Source organism: Melanotaenia boesemani, chromosome 14 (genome assembly GCF_017639745.1).
Source record: "Melanotaenia boesemani isolate fMelBoe1 chromosome 14, fMelBoe1.pri, whole genome shotgun sequence".
Taxonomy (NCBI): domain Eukaryota; kingdom Metazoa; phylum Chordata; class Actinopteri; order Atheriniformes; family Melanotaeniidae; genus Melanotaenia; species Melanotaenia boesemani.
The window spans coordinates 17,032,945-17,051,581 of NC_055695.1; the positions used below are offsets into that span (position 1 = coordinate 17,032,945).

The window sequence follows — 18,637 nt, forward strand, 5'->3', positions numbered from 1 at the left end:
AACTGTACGGGATGCTGCTGTTACAGGTCTAAATAAAAATTGACATTGCCTTCTTTGTACAGACACACACATCAGAGCAATGCAGCTTTCAGGTCACGATGGAACAAGAAAGACCGGCTGGGTACACACTCTCATTACTGAGGCGAGTGACAGGTCAGGAGTGTCACCCGTCCACAGGGGCCTCTGCTGTGAAATGTGATACTGCTGAGGTTAATCCAGATAGCCTGAGAGCTGCTCAGGTAATAGATATTGGGTGGAACTTTTACAGTTCAGCAGTGTGTAAGTGTATTACTGCATAATTTGGCTTGTTTATTCATTTCCTAACTCCTACATCTGCTGATAAGAAATTGTCACAAAATTAAAATAATTAATTGAATTCATCAAGATGATTATCCAAACTTTAATTCCATGACTATATGATATTTTAGGCTTCTTTATTGAGTAATTGACTTGAACATGGCAGTTTTTTAGTGCAGTTGCCATGTATTATTGACAGTTTTGTTTTTTAAAAGGATAAAGAAGGGTGTCAGATGTTTTTATCCTCTCAGCTGACAGAAGGGCTGTGTCACTGTCTGTGCTTGATTGGCAGCAGCTGGCTGGGTGCTGGAGTCTCAGTCTCAGTCACTGTATCAGATGAGGGTCAAGCAAAAAGGAACCTGTGCTGCAGACTTTATTTCACAGGTAGATATTTGTGACAAAGTCTGATTTTGAAGAGCAAGGATCATCCAACTAAACCAAAGTGACATTTGCAGGTACATTTACATGCTATCAAATGTGCTGCTGCTGGGCAGCTAATTATCTTTACAGCCTGCAGACCTACATTAGCCGTGGAGTTTTCTCCTGTGCATGTGTCATCACTCACTCGAGTTAAGGTGCAGGACAATCTGTGCTTGTGTTAAATGAAATGAAGATATTAAGAGTCTGCGGCTCTTGAGTTGTGATGCAGGCTGTCATCTGTCACTGTGTGATCCCTGCTCAGCCTATTTTCATGATACTGAAATATTTTGTAGCGGCTTAAACTTCTGCACAGATATTACAACTAGGTTCCACTGAATTGCCACCAAACTAGAGAGTAAATCAAGAAAATTAACTTTTTTAATAGTAGAATAATTTCTATTATTGTGTGTATGTTAATAATATAATTTAAATAAGGGTTTGGGGGACCAAACTAAATCACTAAGACAGCAAATGACAAAAAGTTCAAACTGTTTCAACATTTTATTGCTATGTTAAATTAAAAATCCCATACTTCCAATGAAAAAGAACCACTTTAAAATAACACAAATAAAATGAAAAGCAAAAAAAACATTTTTTTGGCATGAAAAAAAATGAAAATGCAGGGAGATTTGAGCAGTTTTAGCACAGCATTGCTGCTACACTTGTTAGTTAAAACTGTTATAAAATGCATACTGTACTGTTCCGTACAGACTACCATCTTTTAAATTATACACAGCAAGTAAACTACTAATATTTAACACTGCATTTCTCCCTATCAGCATTTAATATCTAAAGTGAGGTCCTGCAGAAGGCCGTGACATTGTAGCCTAAAATAAAATGCAACTGAACATGTGTAGTAGATGTGCCTATTTTTGGCACATCCATGATACCCCTGGCACTTGTACCTGTCCTGCAGCAGGCAGAAAAGGCTGCAGCTGCTCATCCCCGGCAAATCACTGCTGATACAGTACGTAAGAGATAATGAACCAAGTCATTCAGTGTGCTGAACATTCTGAACCATGATACACATCCCTGTTGTCTCTAAAACATCTGTACTCAAGACGACAAAATGCTGAAGTGAAGTGTCCTCTTCACAGTGACACAGTGATTAATGACGACACAAAACTTCAAGTATATTCCAAATGCAGCTCTTCATTCTAACCACTACATCTGGGTCTAAAGAGGCTAAAGTCTAGACATGCAGACTCTACTAATGTGCAGCCGCGTTCTCTTTCTGGGACAAACTGCAAAGTGCATATTAGAAACAAGTGGTCGCTCTATGAAAGGGCTTGGCTCTTTACGCTGTGGCATTCAAGTCAGCTCGTGCTCTAAAACGCAAAAAGGCTTGGCTTCACTACAATGACATTCTGAACATTGTGCCACCTAATAGTGCTGCACTTAATATCACACAACTAAAATGAGAAGCATTAGCATTCAAAAGTTAAAATGTTTTGAGTTGATTTACCTCTTTTCCATTAACCTGAACTGCAAAAACAACATAAAGTGACTGTTATTAACATAAAGCCTTTGATATAAGTTATGAAATAAATTAAAATCTAAATAAAGCAATAAAATAATTGATTACAGCTGGGAAAAATCAGCATCCACTTATTCAAATGAGGAAAAAAGCTTAGTTGATATTCCAAAACTGCATTCTGCACCAGCATTCACTGCATTCATGGGATAACCTAACAAAATAAATAAGTATAGAAATAAATAATCCTTGCATTATTTAATATCTGTTATTATTTTCCTTTTACAGTACCATGACTTGTAACTGTACAATGAAATATGATACAGCAATTACAATGAGAACAAAGAGGTGAACCCATTGAATGATATTGCTGTGGTTGAAGGAATGAAGGAATAGATGGAGGATACCGGTGGTATGCTGGTCCGGCCCAAACTAAACTAAACTGTGCAACACCCTTTAGTAATCCCAAATCCTCCAGTGTTGCTTTGTTGATCTTCCACAAGGCGACTGTGCAAGATTGAGGCCTGATTTGGCATCCAGAATTCAGATCCATGCCGAGATTACTAAGATCTAGGTTTGGCTAGGTAAAAATCATGTGAGACAGGGCATTGAGGTCAAAAGGCGAGGTGTCAGGAGACAGGGTTGCCACGGTGACCTCAGAAGTGGTCCATCCTGGTGGCAAAAAGGCTGCGGGAACGTGGCACAGCTGAGGAGATGTGGCCAAAGCTGGACGAAGGCCACTTCATAATGAACTGGGAGGTCACTGGCAGCAGGTACCTGGACAGACGGACACAAGCAAGGGATGGAGGGATTAGGGGAAAGGATAAACATAATGAGAGGATTAGTCCTGCAAAGGTCACAATTTAGAGGTCAGGGCGCTTTGGTAGGCATAGAGACTCCATATAGCCCACTTTTTATTTACTGACTACCATTTATACCCATCTCAATTTGCACAACTCTATGTTAATAAAGGCCAAAAATTATGTCACCCATTGGCCTTAAAACAGAAATATAAAGGAAAGGAATAACTGGGAGGTTAAACTGATGGATCCATTTGATATGAAGCATTTTGTGTAGCACAATTAGTGAGCATTCAGCGTATCTGTTGTGTTTACAATAATGTGACATGTTGAAATGTCTTATTGTGTCTGACCAATGCCCTAAAACCCAAAGATATTATGATTTCCTGTAATGTGCAAAAAAAAAAAAAATTCTAGCAATTGAAGAAGCTGGAAACAGTAACTATAAATAATTTTGTCTTTAAAAATTGATGATTATTTATTTCTCTGTTGAAAAAAATCATTGATTAACCATTGCACCTATAAAAGTATAAAGAGTGCTTTTAGTTACACTCCTGTTTATTTAGGCTAAATGCAAAAATGATGTATCCGCTGTAACAGTATAAAACTTTGACCCTCATACTTGTTTTTCAATGCAATTTTCTTTTTCAACTTTGACCCTTGCATTTCTGGTATCATGAACACAAAATCCTCACCTATCATTCCGAGGCATAGACGTCAGTACCTTTCTAAGACTTTTCTATGACACCTTCCACCGAGACAGAGCAGTGAGGCAGCTTCTGCTAACAGCGTTCCAGTACCTGAGAATGAGACCAGTGTCAGGTTGAGATAGACTCAAGGAGTGGCTGAACCCTGCTCCTATCTTCCTTAGTTACTGGGAATGAGTCAGGCATGGTTGTCACAGCGATGTCAGATGAGATGATTAGTTCCAGGGCAGGGTAAACTCAGCTTAACTAAATGTTGGGATTCCATTTAAAATAAAAGAAATGGGGAGTTTAAAATCTTCACTACTAATCAGTTTGAACAGTGACTTACATTTATGGGCTTTTGCAGAACACTTGTGAAATTGCACATTCGGTGACCCTAATTCTTTATCTTCACCAAAGATCTTTTGCTAATATATGAAAAAAAAAAGCAAATATGCTCGTTTAGTAAAACAAGTACAATAATCACCAGATTTAGTTCATGTGGTAATGTTTAAGATGTGACAGTCTAATCAAAAGGGACCTACTGGGGCTGAGGATTACAGAGTGAAAGAATAATATCTTTTTTAAAGCTTGTGTAGCGATTGCACATTTTTCTCAGCTCTTGTTCTCCCGTGAAATAGCTCTTGGACAAATTAGCTGAGCAGCTTCTCCTGAAGTCGACTGGAAAGAAAAAAAAACGACATGTCGCTGAGGGCATCCGTTTCAACACAGCCTTAGACCCAAGAGAGTTAGGAGGGATTCAAATTAAATTGATTTAGTCCAATAAGAGTGTCCTTGAAACAGCTTCAAGTGGGCTCTATGTATCCCTCCAGCTCATAATCTTCATCTATGACCAGACTGGGTGAACAATGGATCAGTCTGACACTCATTTTCAAAGTTCTTCGCTCACACTCTAAGCTTTGCTTTCACCTTTTCATATCTTTCTTAGTTATGTAACTCAAAGTGCAGTGATTTCATACTTTCTTTATAATGTCATCCATGGACTTGTTTTTGCTTATTTTCTGTTTCTTCTTTCCATGCTTGGCACCTTATATTTGATCCCTCCCTTCTACAAGATTCACACCTGTAGGGATAATGTTTATGGGTTTATTGTGTACTGATTTCCAAATTCTATTTCCAAGGTTAGAACCCTGAGCCCTTGGAAATGGCAGTCCAAAAAAGAAAAAGAAAAAAAAAACAAAAAGAGAGAAAATCAAATCAAATATTGAACATTAATGTGGGGCAGAGTGTGTGTTGTTCAGAGCTCTTCTCCTATTCACTTTGAGAATATTCAGCTCATAAAAAGAATCACTGGTGGTAGTGGCAAGCGGTGGAATAGGGGGTGTGGGGGTTCACGTCCAAGCGTCTGCTGTCTCTGCAGGCTATATTTAATTGGACCCTTATTCGGCATCTTCCAGGTTCATCCTCCTTTTGATCATGAAGAAGGCCTTGGCAACTACGTGCATGCTTGAAAGCCAGGGGGAGGCTTGTTCATATACTCGTGCTTTACTTCATTCTATCACTGGAGACAGAGAAACTGTGTCCGATCTTTACATGCAAAGCTGCTATCAGCTACTGATCCTCTTCACAGGCCAATCTCAAGTTCTCTACTGAGATGCAACTGCCATGGAGCATTAAGAGGAGGCCCGACAAAACAAAATAGAATGACTAAGGATGGAGAGGGAGACAAGCACAATAGCTGACGCAATCATAAACCAAGAGGCTTGAAGGGTATCTGGAGCCCACATTCAGCTCAACACCCCAATTAACCCTAATTACTGCCATACTTTTCAGATAAATGAAAGTTAATAGTATCTCAAACTTTGGTCATTATGGGAAAATTGTATTTAGGTATTGACATTAATTCCAGGCTTAACAAGAAAAGTCATTAGTGAGGCTACAGTATTTGGCTACTTTTTCTGTTCAGCCCACACAGGCCGGATGACTTTCCTCCAACCCATGAGGCTGTTGACACACTTGATCTGAGCTCTCCACACAGAAAGTGCGCTTGAACAGGAGCAGGCAGGTGTGGTCAACAATGGAGACGCTATGCACCCCAGTTAACAGAACAACTTTAACCTCTGCCAAAAAGCTGCACAGAGCTGTGTGAGTCTTTGTGATGTACAATGTATGTGTGCACAAGCATGGTGTGGAGATGTTGAATATAAACCAATAAATAGAAGACATCCTGTATAACATGTACTGTTTAATGTGTGAAAATATGTACCTATTCAGACCATAGCAGTTTGCCAAGAATACAAATAAAATATGGATTTCACCCACTGGTTTGTGGACTTATGTTTTGCAGCCTCGACTTTGTTATTTGGCTGTTGCCATCTTGAGTTTTTAAAGGAGGATGGCATGTACAATGGATGAAGCTGAAAGATAATGTAAAGAAGATGCACAGTTGTTGGCTTGTGCTGAAGGCATGCATTTATTCTTCATGCCTGCCATGCCTTTAATTATATAGATATTTTAGGTTATATAATTGTAATATATGGGGACATTTACAGGTTGTCCTTTAAAAAAGTTGTATTTTTATCATGAGGGCTTCTGTATTTTTTATATTAATATTGTTTTTTGAAGTTGTTTTTTTGTAGAACTCATGCATGGACTTGATTTTTTAAATACTTACTTGAATAAGATCATGTATAGAATTGTTGAAACTGAAAGGAAATTCAGATGCTAATAAAATACCTGAGTCCCTTGTCATTTTCTGCAAACCCGTGTCACCCTTTGTCATCTTTTATGAAACATGTTTCTCAATAGGTTTCTATTTAAATGATAGTGTTGCATTTTCAAGCATGTTGTGAAGAATTAATACTTGTGACCTTACTGACAGGGTCTACATCAAAAATCCATTTCTTGTTAAGAACTGCAGGCAAATGTCCAGCTGAAAGTAAAATGTGACCTTAAAACTCAGAGTTAGGCAGTTTTTTTGTCTTTTAGATATGAACACAGCTCAAGACTAATAGCTTGAGGTGAACTAGAGGGTCACTGCAGATAGAGAGTGAAGGTGGTTGTGTTGCAGCACAGGGCATGAGCATGCACACCTACACACTTTCTACACACACATACACAATTTATCTCTTCATGTTAAGCGAATGCATTAATGAGAAAATAATTGTAATTGCTTCTCAGCTACTGTTATTGAAGTGGTGGTGGGTTGTAACGGCCCACCTGCATGCCTGATGGAGAGAAGTGAGCCACTCGTGTTGTGGAACTGCAAACCAACGATTTGAGCCGAACCGTTTTTCTGTCTTCTTGTGACAAGAAGAGAGTGGTGCTTAGGTTGATCATGGCACTGATGCTGTGTAGGTGAGGTGCTCAGTTGCCACTAAGGCCACTTGTACTGAAAATGCACTTAAAGTGCGGCACGATGCCCTTGATTCAAGTATTGAATCTAACACTTTGTGGCAGCGGAGTGATTGGCTGGTGATGTACTGCAAGCTGGCTGAATGGTTACAGTGTTGACCCAAAGAACTCCAAACAGTCTAAATGTATTTCCTTCTCCATGACAGTTTCTTTTGTACATACAGTGTGTAGTTCTGGACAACAAGTAATCCAGTCATTTGATTTCTGTAGTCATGCTAAATGAATCAATCTCAATATTGTTTGTTTTAATGTTAGGAAAGAGAAGGAGGCCATGCTAGACTGTTTGTTGTACAGCCAAAGCAACCATCATAGGACAGGTGGGCTCAAGCTTTAGTCACAGCTGTGAGGTGGTGGCAGCAGCAGAAAGCAGTGAGTTGGGGAAGTGCTTGAAAATAGGGGGGTTTAGCAGAACTAAACCAAGCAGAGACCTGCGTCGAGGGGCGAAGAGACGGAAGAAGTGGAGGAAGAGGATGCAGCAGCGACAGCAGCAGGAGAGGAGCCATGGGTTGAAGTTGGTCCAGCAGCAAATGGTAAGCTTTTTTTTTTACACAGACATATATAGAAACAAAAGAAATAAGGAGAGACAAACCAATGCATGCTCAAAGCTATTCTCAAGGAAGTATACTGCCAATATACTGTATGGTTCTGTGCATGATCGAGTAATGAAATCAAATTCATCTTTGCATTCATGGTCGATGGACATTTCATGTTCTTGTAAAAAGGATATCAATACCAAAAATGTTGGAATAGACTAAACCAAGCTTGTTTTTTTAATTTTACAAAAACACCACATACTTTTTAACAGCTGAGGTTTTTATACAGTAGGTGCAAAGTGATAGCCTGTTAAAATATGCGCAAGAGTTATGAATCATGTAAAGTGAAGCCCCAGGAAAAAAGGAGCTCTCTCTCTCTCTCGCTCGTAAGGTCATTTGCTGCTCAGGCTCATCTGGGCTCTAATTGAATTAAGAAGGCCTCGAGGGGCCCCGGGCTAACCTGAGCGCTAATCTGTGGGCCATTATTTCCTGTTAACAGCACTCTCCCCCTCTCCCTTTCCCAACTCAGCTCCCACCCTGTCTGCCAGCCCAAAGCATGTGTGATTTAAAAGTTCACTCATTCCCAACCTAAACTGCTGTCCCCCACAGCAATCAGAATTAAAAATAGAATGAGGCTGATTTTTGCTTGTTTGTTTTATCAGGGTTTCATGAAGAAGATGATACCTCCAAGGCTCCATAGAGGGGAGAGAGGAGATGTTTCCTGGGAAAGGTTTAATGATGATAACTGATGATAGCAATGTATTTGACAGTACGTTCTGAAGGGAGTTTAATATTCTGCACTTTTGGGGTTCAGACTGCTGTAACTAACTTTCCACCTAAGCCTAAATACTGTATCAAATTAAATATTCATGGCAGATATCTCCTCACATATTTACACTTTTAGCGTCCATGTTTTTGGTATAATGTGACCTTTTTTTAAAAAATATGTTTAACTTTTAGTAATAATAATATTAGTACACCTATCAGCTACCACGTGTGGGTTGCGGGGTGGGGCCTTTTTAAATTGCAAGATTCACATGAATGCCAAACAGGTTTCCAAACATTATATTGCATTGATAAGAGCTGATCGGTGTTTTTAACATCACCTGTCAGTGATTTTAATTTTGTGGCTTATTTGTATATACTGAAGACGTACTAGCTTAATCTGCAAGCTTAGCTTAAGTTATCTCCATGTTTTAAGCAGTGAGTTTTTCATTAACAGTGTTTTACAATTGCTTTTCAAGCATTTATTGTGGATCACCAGTCTTTACAAAGCAAAAACTCAGCATAATACACAAGGACACTGACTGAATGATGCTTGAACTGGGGGGCTACCACACTCCTGAGTTGTGTCCTTGAATTTCCTCCACCTTTCTTTTAAAGCAGAAAAGCTGGAATAATCTTTTAAAATTAAAACAGAAAAAAGTAGGGAGATATCAAAATGTCCATTATTCTCACCTGGTGTCATCCCATTCTGGGCTGAGTCCACTCAGAGAGCCCCGGGACTCAGATACAAACTTGTAGACAACCAACAGGCAGTCCCTGCACAGCTGGACCAGCCGGCGGCAGCACTGCAGCTCCTGGGGTAACACCACCTCACTACTCTTGCTGAAGATGGTCTCCCATGAAGAACTGGAGAAGATAAATAAATTTAAACAGAGATAAAAAAAAAAAATATATATATATATATATATATATATATAGCTGATGAATACATGATGACCACACATGTACAAATATGAGCTTCCTCACTGTGCATGTGTGGTGTTTATTTTTATACACTCTTGCATGCACAGACATAGAGGAAGACACCCAGACACAGAGAAGAAGGATGAAACTAATACAGTACAGTTAACCCCCTTAACAATCTCGGACATACCCCTGACTGTGAGAGAGCTCAACAACTGAGACACATAACCCTAGGGGGTACTTTTGATGTCTTCCCCTTTTCACTCCTTGGGAGGTGGGATGTGATTCCTCTAAAAGGGTTCAAAACTGTGTGTTTCCATTCTCCTCCTCCTAAGTCGTTTTCAAAGCCTGTTGAATTTGTTGCCGACAATAGCTCCTGGGCTGTTTGATTGTTGTTAAGTCCCTTAGATACAATATCAAACAAGAGACAGGGTAAAAGGGGGGAGGCTTCACCCCGGATTTGGAGTGTGCTTTTCGAACTACGCTGCCTGACTGTCTCCGCGTGATACAGGGCCCCCTGTTGGGTTCATCCATGTTGGGGCCATGGCATGTTGCAGGGAGGGGCCAGACGATAGGCTAGCAAGTTAGCTGTACCATCCAAGGCATGCTGTGATCAGACAAAAGCTGCATGGGGTGCAGCATGCTGGTGGTAGCTTGGCTAAGCTAATCCTTGTAGGGCCATACTCCCCCAAACAATCTCTGCTTTTTTTTACAAGTCTCATTTTCAATCACTCTCCACTTTCTCCTGGTCACCAGATCTGTCTTTTTCTCTCCCTCTGCTTATCAACCACTTCATCTCTGTCACCTGCTCACTCTCTTTCACACACACCCTCAATTAGGACTCCCAAGATGTAAGGGAGGAGAAAAATGGAGCACTGTGGATGGCGACTCAAGTTACCCCCTCTGAGCCCTCTGTGTCAGGGGGAGCACGTCACTGAACAACTGAACTATAAAGAATATGAAGAGGAGGAGATGTGAGAAGGTCACACCTTTATCACAGAGAAGATGAAAAGCAAGCATTGCAGCTGCTGTCTGCATGTACTGGTTGTAAATGTATGCTCTCCTGCTTGTAAAGGTCTGTTAGAGAGTGCTTATGTATGTGTTTGAAGAAAAATACAAAATACAATCTGCTGTATGTGTAAAAAAAGTAAAAAAAAAAACACTCTGACAAACAAATTTGTTCTTAAAGACACACTCAGTAACTTTTTTACCTTAAAAGTCTGCATTCTGGACTCGTTTGATGGCACTGTGACATCTATTATGTAAATTTCCAAAGCAGTCGCTGCCCCTCAGCGTCCCGCGGCTGAGTAACCCCACTATGCAACTTTTTCATCCGGAATGCCGCATAAAGTTACAGCTGAGTTTTGCTTTGCGCACGAATCCCACGCTAGCAGGCAGATGTAAAAAAACTGGCCATTGTGAATGAGCACCGTGGCTGATTATCGGAGGAAGAGAGTAAAGGTGTGATTAAATTCTATTGCTGGTCTTCCTAACACCATCAGTCCAATAGACTACAAAAACATGCAAATTAAAGCACTCTCGCAAGATCCATTCCCTTAACTACAAAAATATCACTCCATAAATGTGCAAGTTACCTGTGACTTCTAGATCCACCTGCTGAATGTGGAATTTAATAATCAAATTTTACTACTACATTGTTTTTTTGTTTTTTTTTTAATGATTAGTCCCCCTCCCGTGGGCTCACCACCTACAGGAGGGGCCAGGAAGGGTGGACGAGAGGGTAGCCTCCCTCCGCCCACAGGTGGGGGGACGGGTCCTGACTGTTGTTTGTGCTTATGCACCGCACAGCAGTTCAGAGTACCCATTCTTTTTAGAGTCCTTGTTGGAGTGCACTCCTTCTGGGGTCTCCCTCGTTCTGCTGAGGGACTTCAAGGGCAATGACAGTGAGACCTGGAGGGGCGTGATTGGGATCTGATCTGAATTTGAGTGTTTTGTTATTGGACTTCTATGGATTGTCCATAACGAACACCATGTTCAGGCCTACGAGTGTCCGCATGTGCACTTGGCACCAGGACACTCTAGGCCACAGTTTGATGATCGACGTTGTAGTCGTATCACTGGACCTGCAGCAGCATGTCTTGGACACTCAGGTGAAGAGAGGAACGGAGCTGTCAACTCATCACCACCTGGTGGTGAGTTGGTTCAGATGGTGGGGGAGGATGCCAGTCAGGCTTGGCAGACCCAAGCGTGTTGTGAGGGTCTGCTGGGAACGTCTGGTGGAGTCCCGTCAGAAAACGTTTCAGCTCCTATCGCCAGCAGAGCTTCAACCATGTCCCGGGTGAGCTGTGTTTCGTGCCTCTATTGTTGATGCGGCCAACTGAAGCTGTGGCCCTAAAATCGTTCAGGCCTGTCGTGGCTGAAATCCCCAAACTCCAGCAGTAAGGGATGTCGTCAAGCTGAAGAAGGAGTCCTATCGGGCCTTTTTGGCCTGTGGGACTCCGGAGGCAGCTGATGAGTATTGGCAGACTAAGCGGAACGCAACTTCAGTGGTCAATAAGGCAAAAACTCGGGCATGGGAGGAGTTTGGAGAGGGCATGAAGAATGACTTCTGGACAGCTTCGAGAAGATTCTGCTCCACCATCCGTTGGCTCAGGAGGGGAAAACACTGCTCCATCAACACTGTGTACAGTGGGGATGGGGGGCTGCTGAACTGAACTTGGGACGTTGTGGGTCGGTGGAGGGAATACTTCAAAGACCTCTTCAATCCCACCAACACGTCTTCCAACAAGGAAGCAGAGTCGGGGAACCCTGGTGTAGGCTCCCCTATCACTGGGGATGAGGTCGCTGGGGTGGTAAAAAGCTCCTCAGTAGCAGCAACCCTGGGGGTGAATGAGATCCGCCCAGAGTTTCTTAAAGCTCTGGATGCTATACGGTTTTCTTGGCTGACACGCCTCTGCAGCATCACATGGACATTGGGGTCAGTTGCCCTGGACTGGCAGACTGGAGTTGTGGTCCCCTTCTTCACAAAGTGGGGCCAGAGGGTGTGTTTCAGCTACAGGGGGATCACACTCCTCAGCCTCCCTGGTAAGGTCTATTCAGGGGTCCTGGAGAGGAGGGTACGTCGAGTAGTCAAACTTCAGATTAAGGAGTAGCAGTGTGGTTTTCATATCGGTTGTGGAACAGTGGACCAGCTCTACACCCTCTTCAGGGTCCTGGAAAGGGCATGGGAGTTTGCTCAACCAGTTTACATGTGCTTTGTGGACTTGGAGAAGGTGTTCGACCGTGACCCGGCGTCGACTCCTGTGGGGGGTGATCCAGGAGTATGGAGTGCCGGATTCCTTGTATGAGCTGTCCGGTCCCTGTGCGACCGGTGAATGTGGCTGCTCAAAGGCAGCTGTGGCTACACATATAGCTCACCATCACCAAGCATGAATGAGGAGTGGATGAATAATGGATCCAAAGTAAACACTTTGAGTGCCATCAGCAGTATAAGTGCAATGTAAAGCTAATTTTTATAAAATTATTATTATGCCCTGGTTGACCGACTCATCTGGAGGTTTCGTTTCATCAGATGCACCACTCACTCCATCGACACTCTATATCTTAAAAGAAACACGTTCTCTAATCTGATGGAGGGTTTTCGTTAAAAACCTATTAGGTGCAACTTAAAAACAACTTTAGGAAGATTTGTAAAACGATATTAGTAAATTAGGCCCAAGGTGTGTTCCACTGGTGGTGACCTTATCAAATCAGATATAACTGCAGTGAGTCATGTTGTCTAAAGTCACTCTGTCACTTAAGGAAATAAATAAAAACGTTAAAAAACTAAACAGTAAAACCCCACAATACCAAATGACTACATGAACTGAGGAAACTTTCATTCACCTCCATTATGTTCCCATCCCTCCCAAATCTTTTGTCTTTCACATGTAAAAAGGTCTTGATTAACAGCTGCTATATGTTACCAAAACTTATTACGTTTCCACAGACTAACATGTTTTCTTCACACACAAGTGCTTTAACGAGAGTGCAATGAGCTCTGCTCTGTTTGTCGCTCATTTTACATCATTCATCCAGCATTTCTTATGCAGTCAGATTGAATGAAAATAGAAAATTGTCCCTGCTTGCACTGAAACTAGTATATTGATGAACAAAGGGCTTAAGCATGTGGGTGAACTGCGTGTTGCATGTGCCTGTAGTTAAGGAGATGGAAGAGTGATGCAGTGTAATCACTTGTTTGTGTTGGTATTAGTTCTCATTCATTCAGGGGAGTTCTTTGTGATACTCAAAGTAATATCTCAGAATGTATTTTTCTCATTTTTCTCTTGGTTCATGTCATCCATTAAAATGACACTGCGGTGGTTAGATGCTTATCTGTTTTTTTACAATGTAATCTTCCTCATATTCATTAAAAAACCCTTTTTTTGGCCATAGTTTGGTGAAAAGGTGAAAACAAAAGCACGGCCGCACCCCTATGTCAATATTTTCTTTTGTTCTTTTATACAGTAGAACTTCTCAAAGTATTCCAGTGTACTATAAAGTTCAACAACATATCCATTATTATAAAAATCCATTCCTCTGCTGGCAAATTTCTAGGAAAAGTTTTGCTGGATTTTGGATTGAGAAATATCAGCAGTTTGTATAAATTATATAGCAGATTCCAGCCATTCCATCTTTAGTCTAAAGAACATGTATTTTTATTAATGCAAACATTAATTTAATGTAATGTAAGGCAATTCATGAGTTGTACTGGAAAAACACAGAAAGTGACAAAAGTATGACTGAGCATTTGTGCACTTTAATGCTTACATTTAAGTTCAGCAGTTACTGCATTTTGAAAAAAGACAGGGCCAAAAAAAAAAAAAAAAAGCGCTGTACATTAGATAGAAATCACAGTAAAGCTAACTGTAAAAAATAATCCTCTCACTTCTTTCTTTCTCATAAATACCCAAGGTGACAGTTAGCATTTGCATTCTCCTCTTTAAGGGTTTTTAAGGGTCTTTTTTTTTGTTTGTTTGGTTTTTTTTTACAAATATGTAGAACTAGTGGGGCAAATAAGCTCACTTATGGAAGGTTTTTGTGCATTGTATGACTAAAGCATGGGATTTTCTACAGTGTGTTTGTACACCATAAAGTTTGTTTTCAGACGTCAAACCATTTCTGAGCTGACCTCTGGAACTCGTTAGTTCGTGTGTCTGCTTCCTCGTGAGAACATAGGGTGAGATTTGTCACGTCACACTGGGCAGGAGAGCAGAGGACCATTTTGCCATGAGTTGTATAAACCTCTTTGCTTTCATCTATTGGGATGAAAATGACCTGCTGCTTTCTTCGTGTTGTTCTCATCAACACACAGAAAGTCTCTCCAGTGCTTTGGCAGTGCAATGGTCAGCCATCTCCTGATTCCGTTCCTTCTCTTCTGCAGGGTAGTTCATTTCAGACTGTCTGGGATATAAATATCCCTCATGATATTAACTCAGCTAGTTTTGTCAAGCTGGGATTTTGCATATGGTACAAAGAGAGTATCTGCAAGGTCCTGGAAGATCTTTGCAGTACCAGGATTCAGCATCTGGACCATACCTGCAACATCAAGGAACACAGCACCAACCACAGGAGCAGTTTGTGAGTCAGTGTTGTCAACCATTATGTAGTGCAAGAGACCTACTTTTGTACCAAGTCACTTCTTTTTTTTCTTTTTTTTTTTTTTTACTTTTTACCAAGCCACTTCTTCCCTCCTTGAGATAAAGATGGTGGGGCTTCCTGGTTTTCATGGCTGAAGAACTGAGCTTAATTTCTATCACGTGTTTGGCAGCACACACAAAGCCATAAGAAGGGATTGAGGTCATGCTTCAGTGCTTCAAGTTGTATCCTCTGTCTTGACTTTGTTTTCACTGGTTGACAGCTGAAGAGAAGCAATATGTTTTTGGATAAGTTCTGTGGCTGGCTTTGTCCACTGCTCCAATCATTCTTCCACAAAGGTCTTCTACTGTTGTGCACCAAGGGACCCCACTTTCCTTACTGTATCTGCAACTGATGAACTCCTGATGTCTTTGAAGTCAAGCACCAAGAGATCCTGACTCCCTTCAAGAAATGGGTTCACTATTTCTTTGATCACTGCTGTGATAGAACTAACATGCTCATTAAAGGTTCTTGCTCAACTGTCTGCTGGCCATGGTGAAGTTTTCACTTTCTGGGGAACATTTCTCAAAATTTGTTGTCTTCTGGCAATTTCTGGACATGCCACAATTCAGCGATGCAGTGCCCCAGGATTCTCTATCAGACCAACTGCTCCACCAGATCTTTGATGAGTGCGTTGTTCTGTTTGTGACAGTGGTCAACTGCAATAGCAGAAAACTTGTGACCCGTTTTATCTGCAACAAATTTTCTATGTTTATCAGAGAGGACCATCATCTCACGGACATGTATTGAGAGCCACCTGGAGAAGTGAGTGTGGTCCTGAGCAAACATCCATGTTAGTAGCTGTGTGAGGCTTTCCACATACAGCTGAAAGTTGCCCTCCCGCAGTGATCTGACGTATACGAGTAAGGGGATCTCAAGTTATAGGGTTTTTAACCAGTAGTCGAAATGCACACTTTCACCAACTTGCTGTAGGCACCATTTGTCAAATGATGTGGGGACTGTTTCTAGTACGTCCTGCTGATTGTAGGCCTGGTGAAGTAGATTGTTCAGGCTAGCAGCAGTAACTTGGTGGGCATGGCGGGTCTTAGTAATGTGCCTAGCATGCATGAAATATTCTGCAGTGTCAGGGGTTCCAATATCAGCCTTTGGCAGAGCATTTGTCCATCCACTATCTTCAAGCCAGGCCCCTAGGAGCTAGGAGATGAGTTCATATTACAATCTTACAAACTTTTTCCTTTCATGTTTGATACTAATAAGACATCTGACAATGACAGTTTATCTTAACAGTAAACACTGAAATAATGGGTCCTAACTTCAAGACAGCCATTTTGATGTGAAGCCCACCAAACATGATCATGAATTGGTCCTCTCCATTGCTGTCTGGTCAGGTCCACAGGATTTCCTTGGCTAAGACACAGAGAGGCTGATCTGCAGCAAGCACAGGCTCCTGGTCAGGGTTCAGGTGATGAACTGCTGCTCTGACAAGGTCCACTGAATCTCTTATCATTGCAGCAGTGTGTGCATTGTCCACAAATAAAGGCATCAGTGCATTGATGGCTGCGGGGGGGGGGGGACTGTCTACTGGATATCTACATGGTAGGCAGACCATGACACCCAGAGCTTCTGGTTTGTTTCTGAATTGTCCAGGGCTGCCTTCACTGTTCTCAACCACATGTCTTCATTCTCTTGTTTTTGCTGCCATCAGGAAATTAAGGGGTCTCACGGGACTTTTTACTGGAGGGGTATGAACTGCTTTGTCATTCAAGAAACTGGTGGCACACTGGTGTATCTTTGTGGCAGAGGCATGATTTAACTAGTGGACGGAGTAGAGTGATTCATGACAATCACACCACAGTCAGAACCTATAAATTCATGTGTAGGGTGATGTATCAAGGAGATCCCTGTACCATGGAAGGAGTTGTTAGCTTTTCCAGAGATTGGATTGTGGTCAGTATTGTCCACCACAGCTGTAGTGGATGAACCACTGTGCATTTTTGCAGGGCACATAACACTGTCCAGCTTGAATTGTTGGCAGACTCCATTGGCAATGTCAGTTGACACCTGCAGCAGGGAGTCATTAGACACACACATACCCAGACTGACTCTAGCGCGTTACAGCGTACACTTTCAGTGCCACGTACATTCGAGGTGGAGTTTCCTGGTCACGGCTGTGACACACGGTACCTGATGATCTTTCTGCCTGTGTATGTTTGACACTTTTGAAAAACAATAGCTGTGAGATTGTAAGAGCAGCGGATGTAGTTGCTCTTTCCAGAAGCTGATTCTGATGTTTGATGTTCGCCCCATCCAGGACCATGTTCATCAAGGCCAAAAGAGATGTAGGTACAGATTCCTTCTGAACTGTTACGATGGAATGAGCCATCAAAAGTGAACTTGGTGAAAAACATCTTTCTCCATACCACTTGTGCTGCTTTCACTAAATGCATGGCATCACTGTCGAGATTACAGGCATTCTTAAGAGCATCTCCGATATTTTTCTGAAATGACAGAAGTATGTTCCTTCTTTGTGTATATGCCATTAAATCACGTAACTCAGACAGAAGCCTGTTCTTCAGTTTGGTTGTGTGGAATTGATTCTCTGCTGTGAGACCTAGCTGTTCTAGTTGGACTTGGTACAGGTTACCCAGGTCTGCCAGTCTGAATACTGGTGCACTCTCATTACCTCTTCTTTCCTCCATAAAGGCTACTAACTCTGCAAAAGCAATACCATGCAGCTGAGTCCTCCTCATGGCCATCCATTGATCCAGCCTGTCTTGCTTTGTTATAGAGCATTTGAAGGCAGATTTGCTGATATTTTGCCTCGAGGGCTATCATGTCCCCAGGTGCAAGTTCTGCAAGCAACTCAGTGTCTTAAGTTGCCAAAGCTGCTTTTCTAACATACTGGAATCTAACTGTTTTGTAGGTGCATCGTGTAGCACTTCAGAGCCAGTTGGCTTCTTGCAGAAGAAGCACACAGGGTCTTAAGAGATGGCATGGCTGTGAGAAGACCATGTGTGAACACAAAGGATATCAGACTGTTCCACCTCTTCTAATGACTTCTGCTATCATTGCAGTTTGTTTTGACCATATATTACTCAACAGGACTTGTGCGATTGTTCCCTGTTGGTCATCAATGTGCTTCTGTGCCATTCCCCTTATCCAGCCTATTCAGATCCAGGTCAGCAGGTAATGGTCCAATTTCTTGAAATTCAATGAGCTCCCTGGCCAGTGACACATAACCAATGCCTATGGGGGGCCTTGCTTGAGCGGGCAGGGCATTGCAAAGATTCACTTTTTTGTACTTGGCAGAGAGCACAGAGTTCCCAGTTAGTGGGGCAATGCAGCTTAGAATCCTTAGATGTAGAAGGGTAGGTTGGATGGTCAGAATACAATGCTTTGACATCAGTGTGCTGAAGAATGCAGTAGGCTGCTTTGCCAGTAGTTAGCTAACACATGTAGAATCCTGTAGTGCACATGAACGTACCATATTGTAGATGTGTATATTAATATTATTTTACACATGTTAATTTAATTTTGTACATAGTGAGAGAAATATCACTAACACCCTCTTTTGAGGAATTAATGGTCAAACAGTTGGATGTTTTGCCAACTAAGTTCTGCTAGCTAGCAGCCATTGTGCAATTATGATGAATTAAATTAAATAGATAGCTAGCTATTTAATTTAATTCATCATCAGCAACATTTCATTCATCATCAACAGCTAGCAATAGTAGTCTTAGTAGCTAGAAAAATAGTCTTTGATCA

General features: G+C 41.7%; 1 protein-coding gene across 5 annotated transcripts in view; it reads right to left on the bottom strand.

Moving 5' to 3' along the window:
• Positions 1–1,205: 1,205 nt before the first annotated feature.
• The window catches only part of ttll7 (tubulin tyrosine ligase-like family, member 7), a 66,820-nt gene continuing 49,388 nt past the window's right edge, over positions 1,206–18,637 (bottom strand). Inside the window, exons 19-22 of one of the 5 annotated variants that reach the window (XM_042007068.1) lie at positions 9,044–9,217; positions 7,481–7,587; positions 3,716–3,791; positions 1,206–2,968 (exon numbers count right to left, since the gene is read on the bottom strand). In XM_042007068.1, coding sequence (XP_041863002.1) covers positions 2,848–2,968; positions 3,716–3,791; positions 7,481–7,587; positions 9,044–9,217 — 478 coding nt within the window. In that variant the 3' untranslated portion in view covers positions 1,206–2,847. Of the gene's footprint in view, positions 2,969–3,686; positions 3,792–7,480; positions 7,588–9,043; positions 9,218–18,637 lie in introns of all 5 variants that reach the window. The other 4 variants (XM_042007069.1, XM_042007072.1, XM_042007071.1 and 1 more) reach the window with 4 other exon arrangements.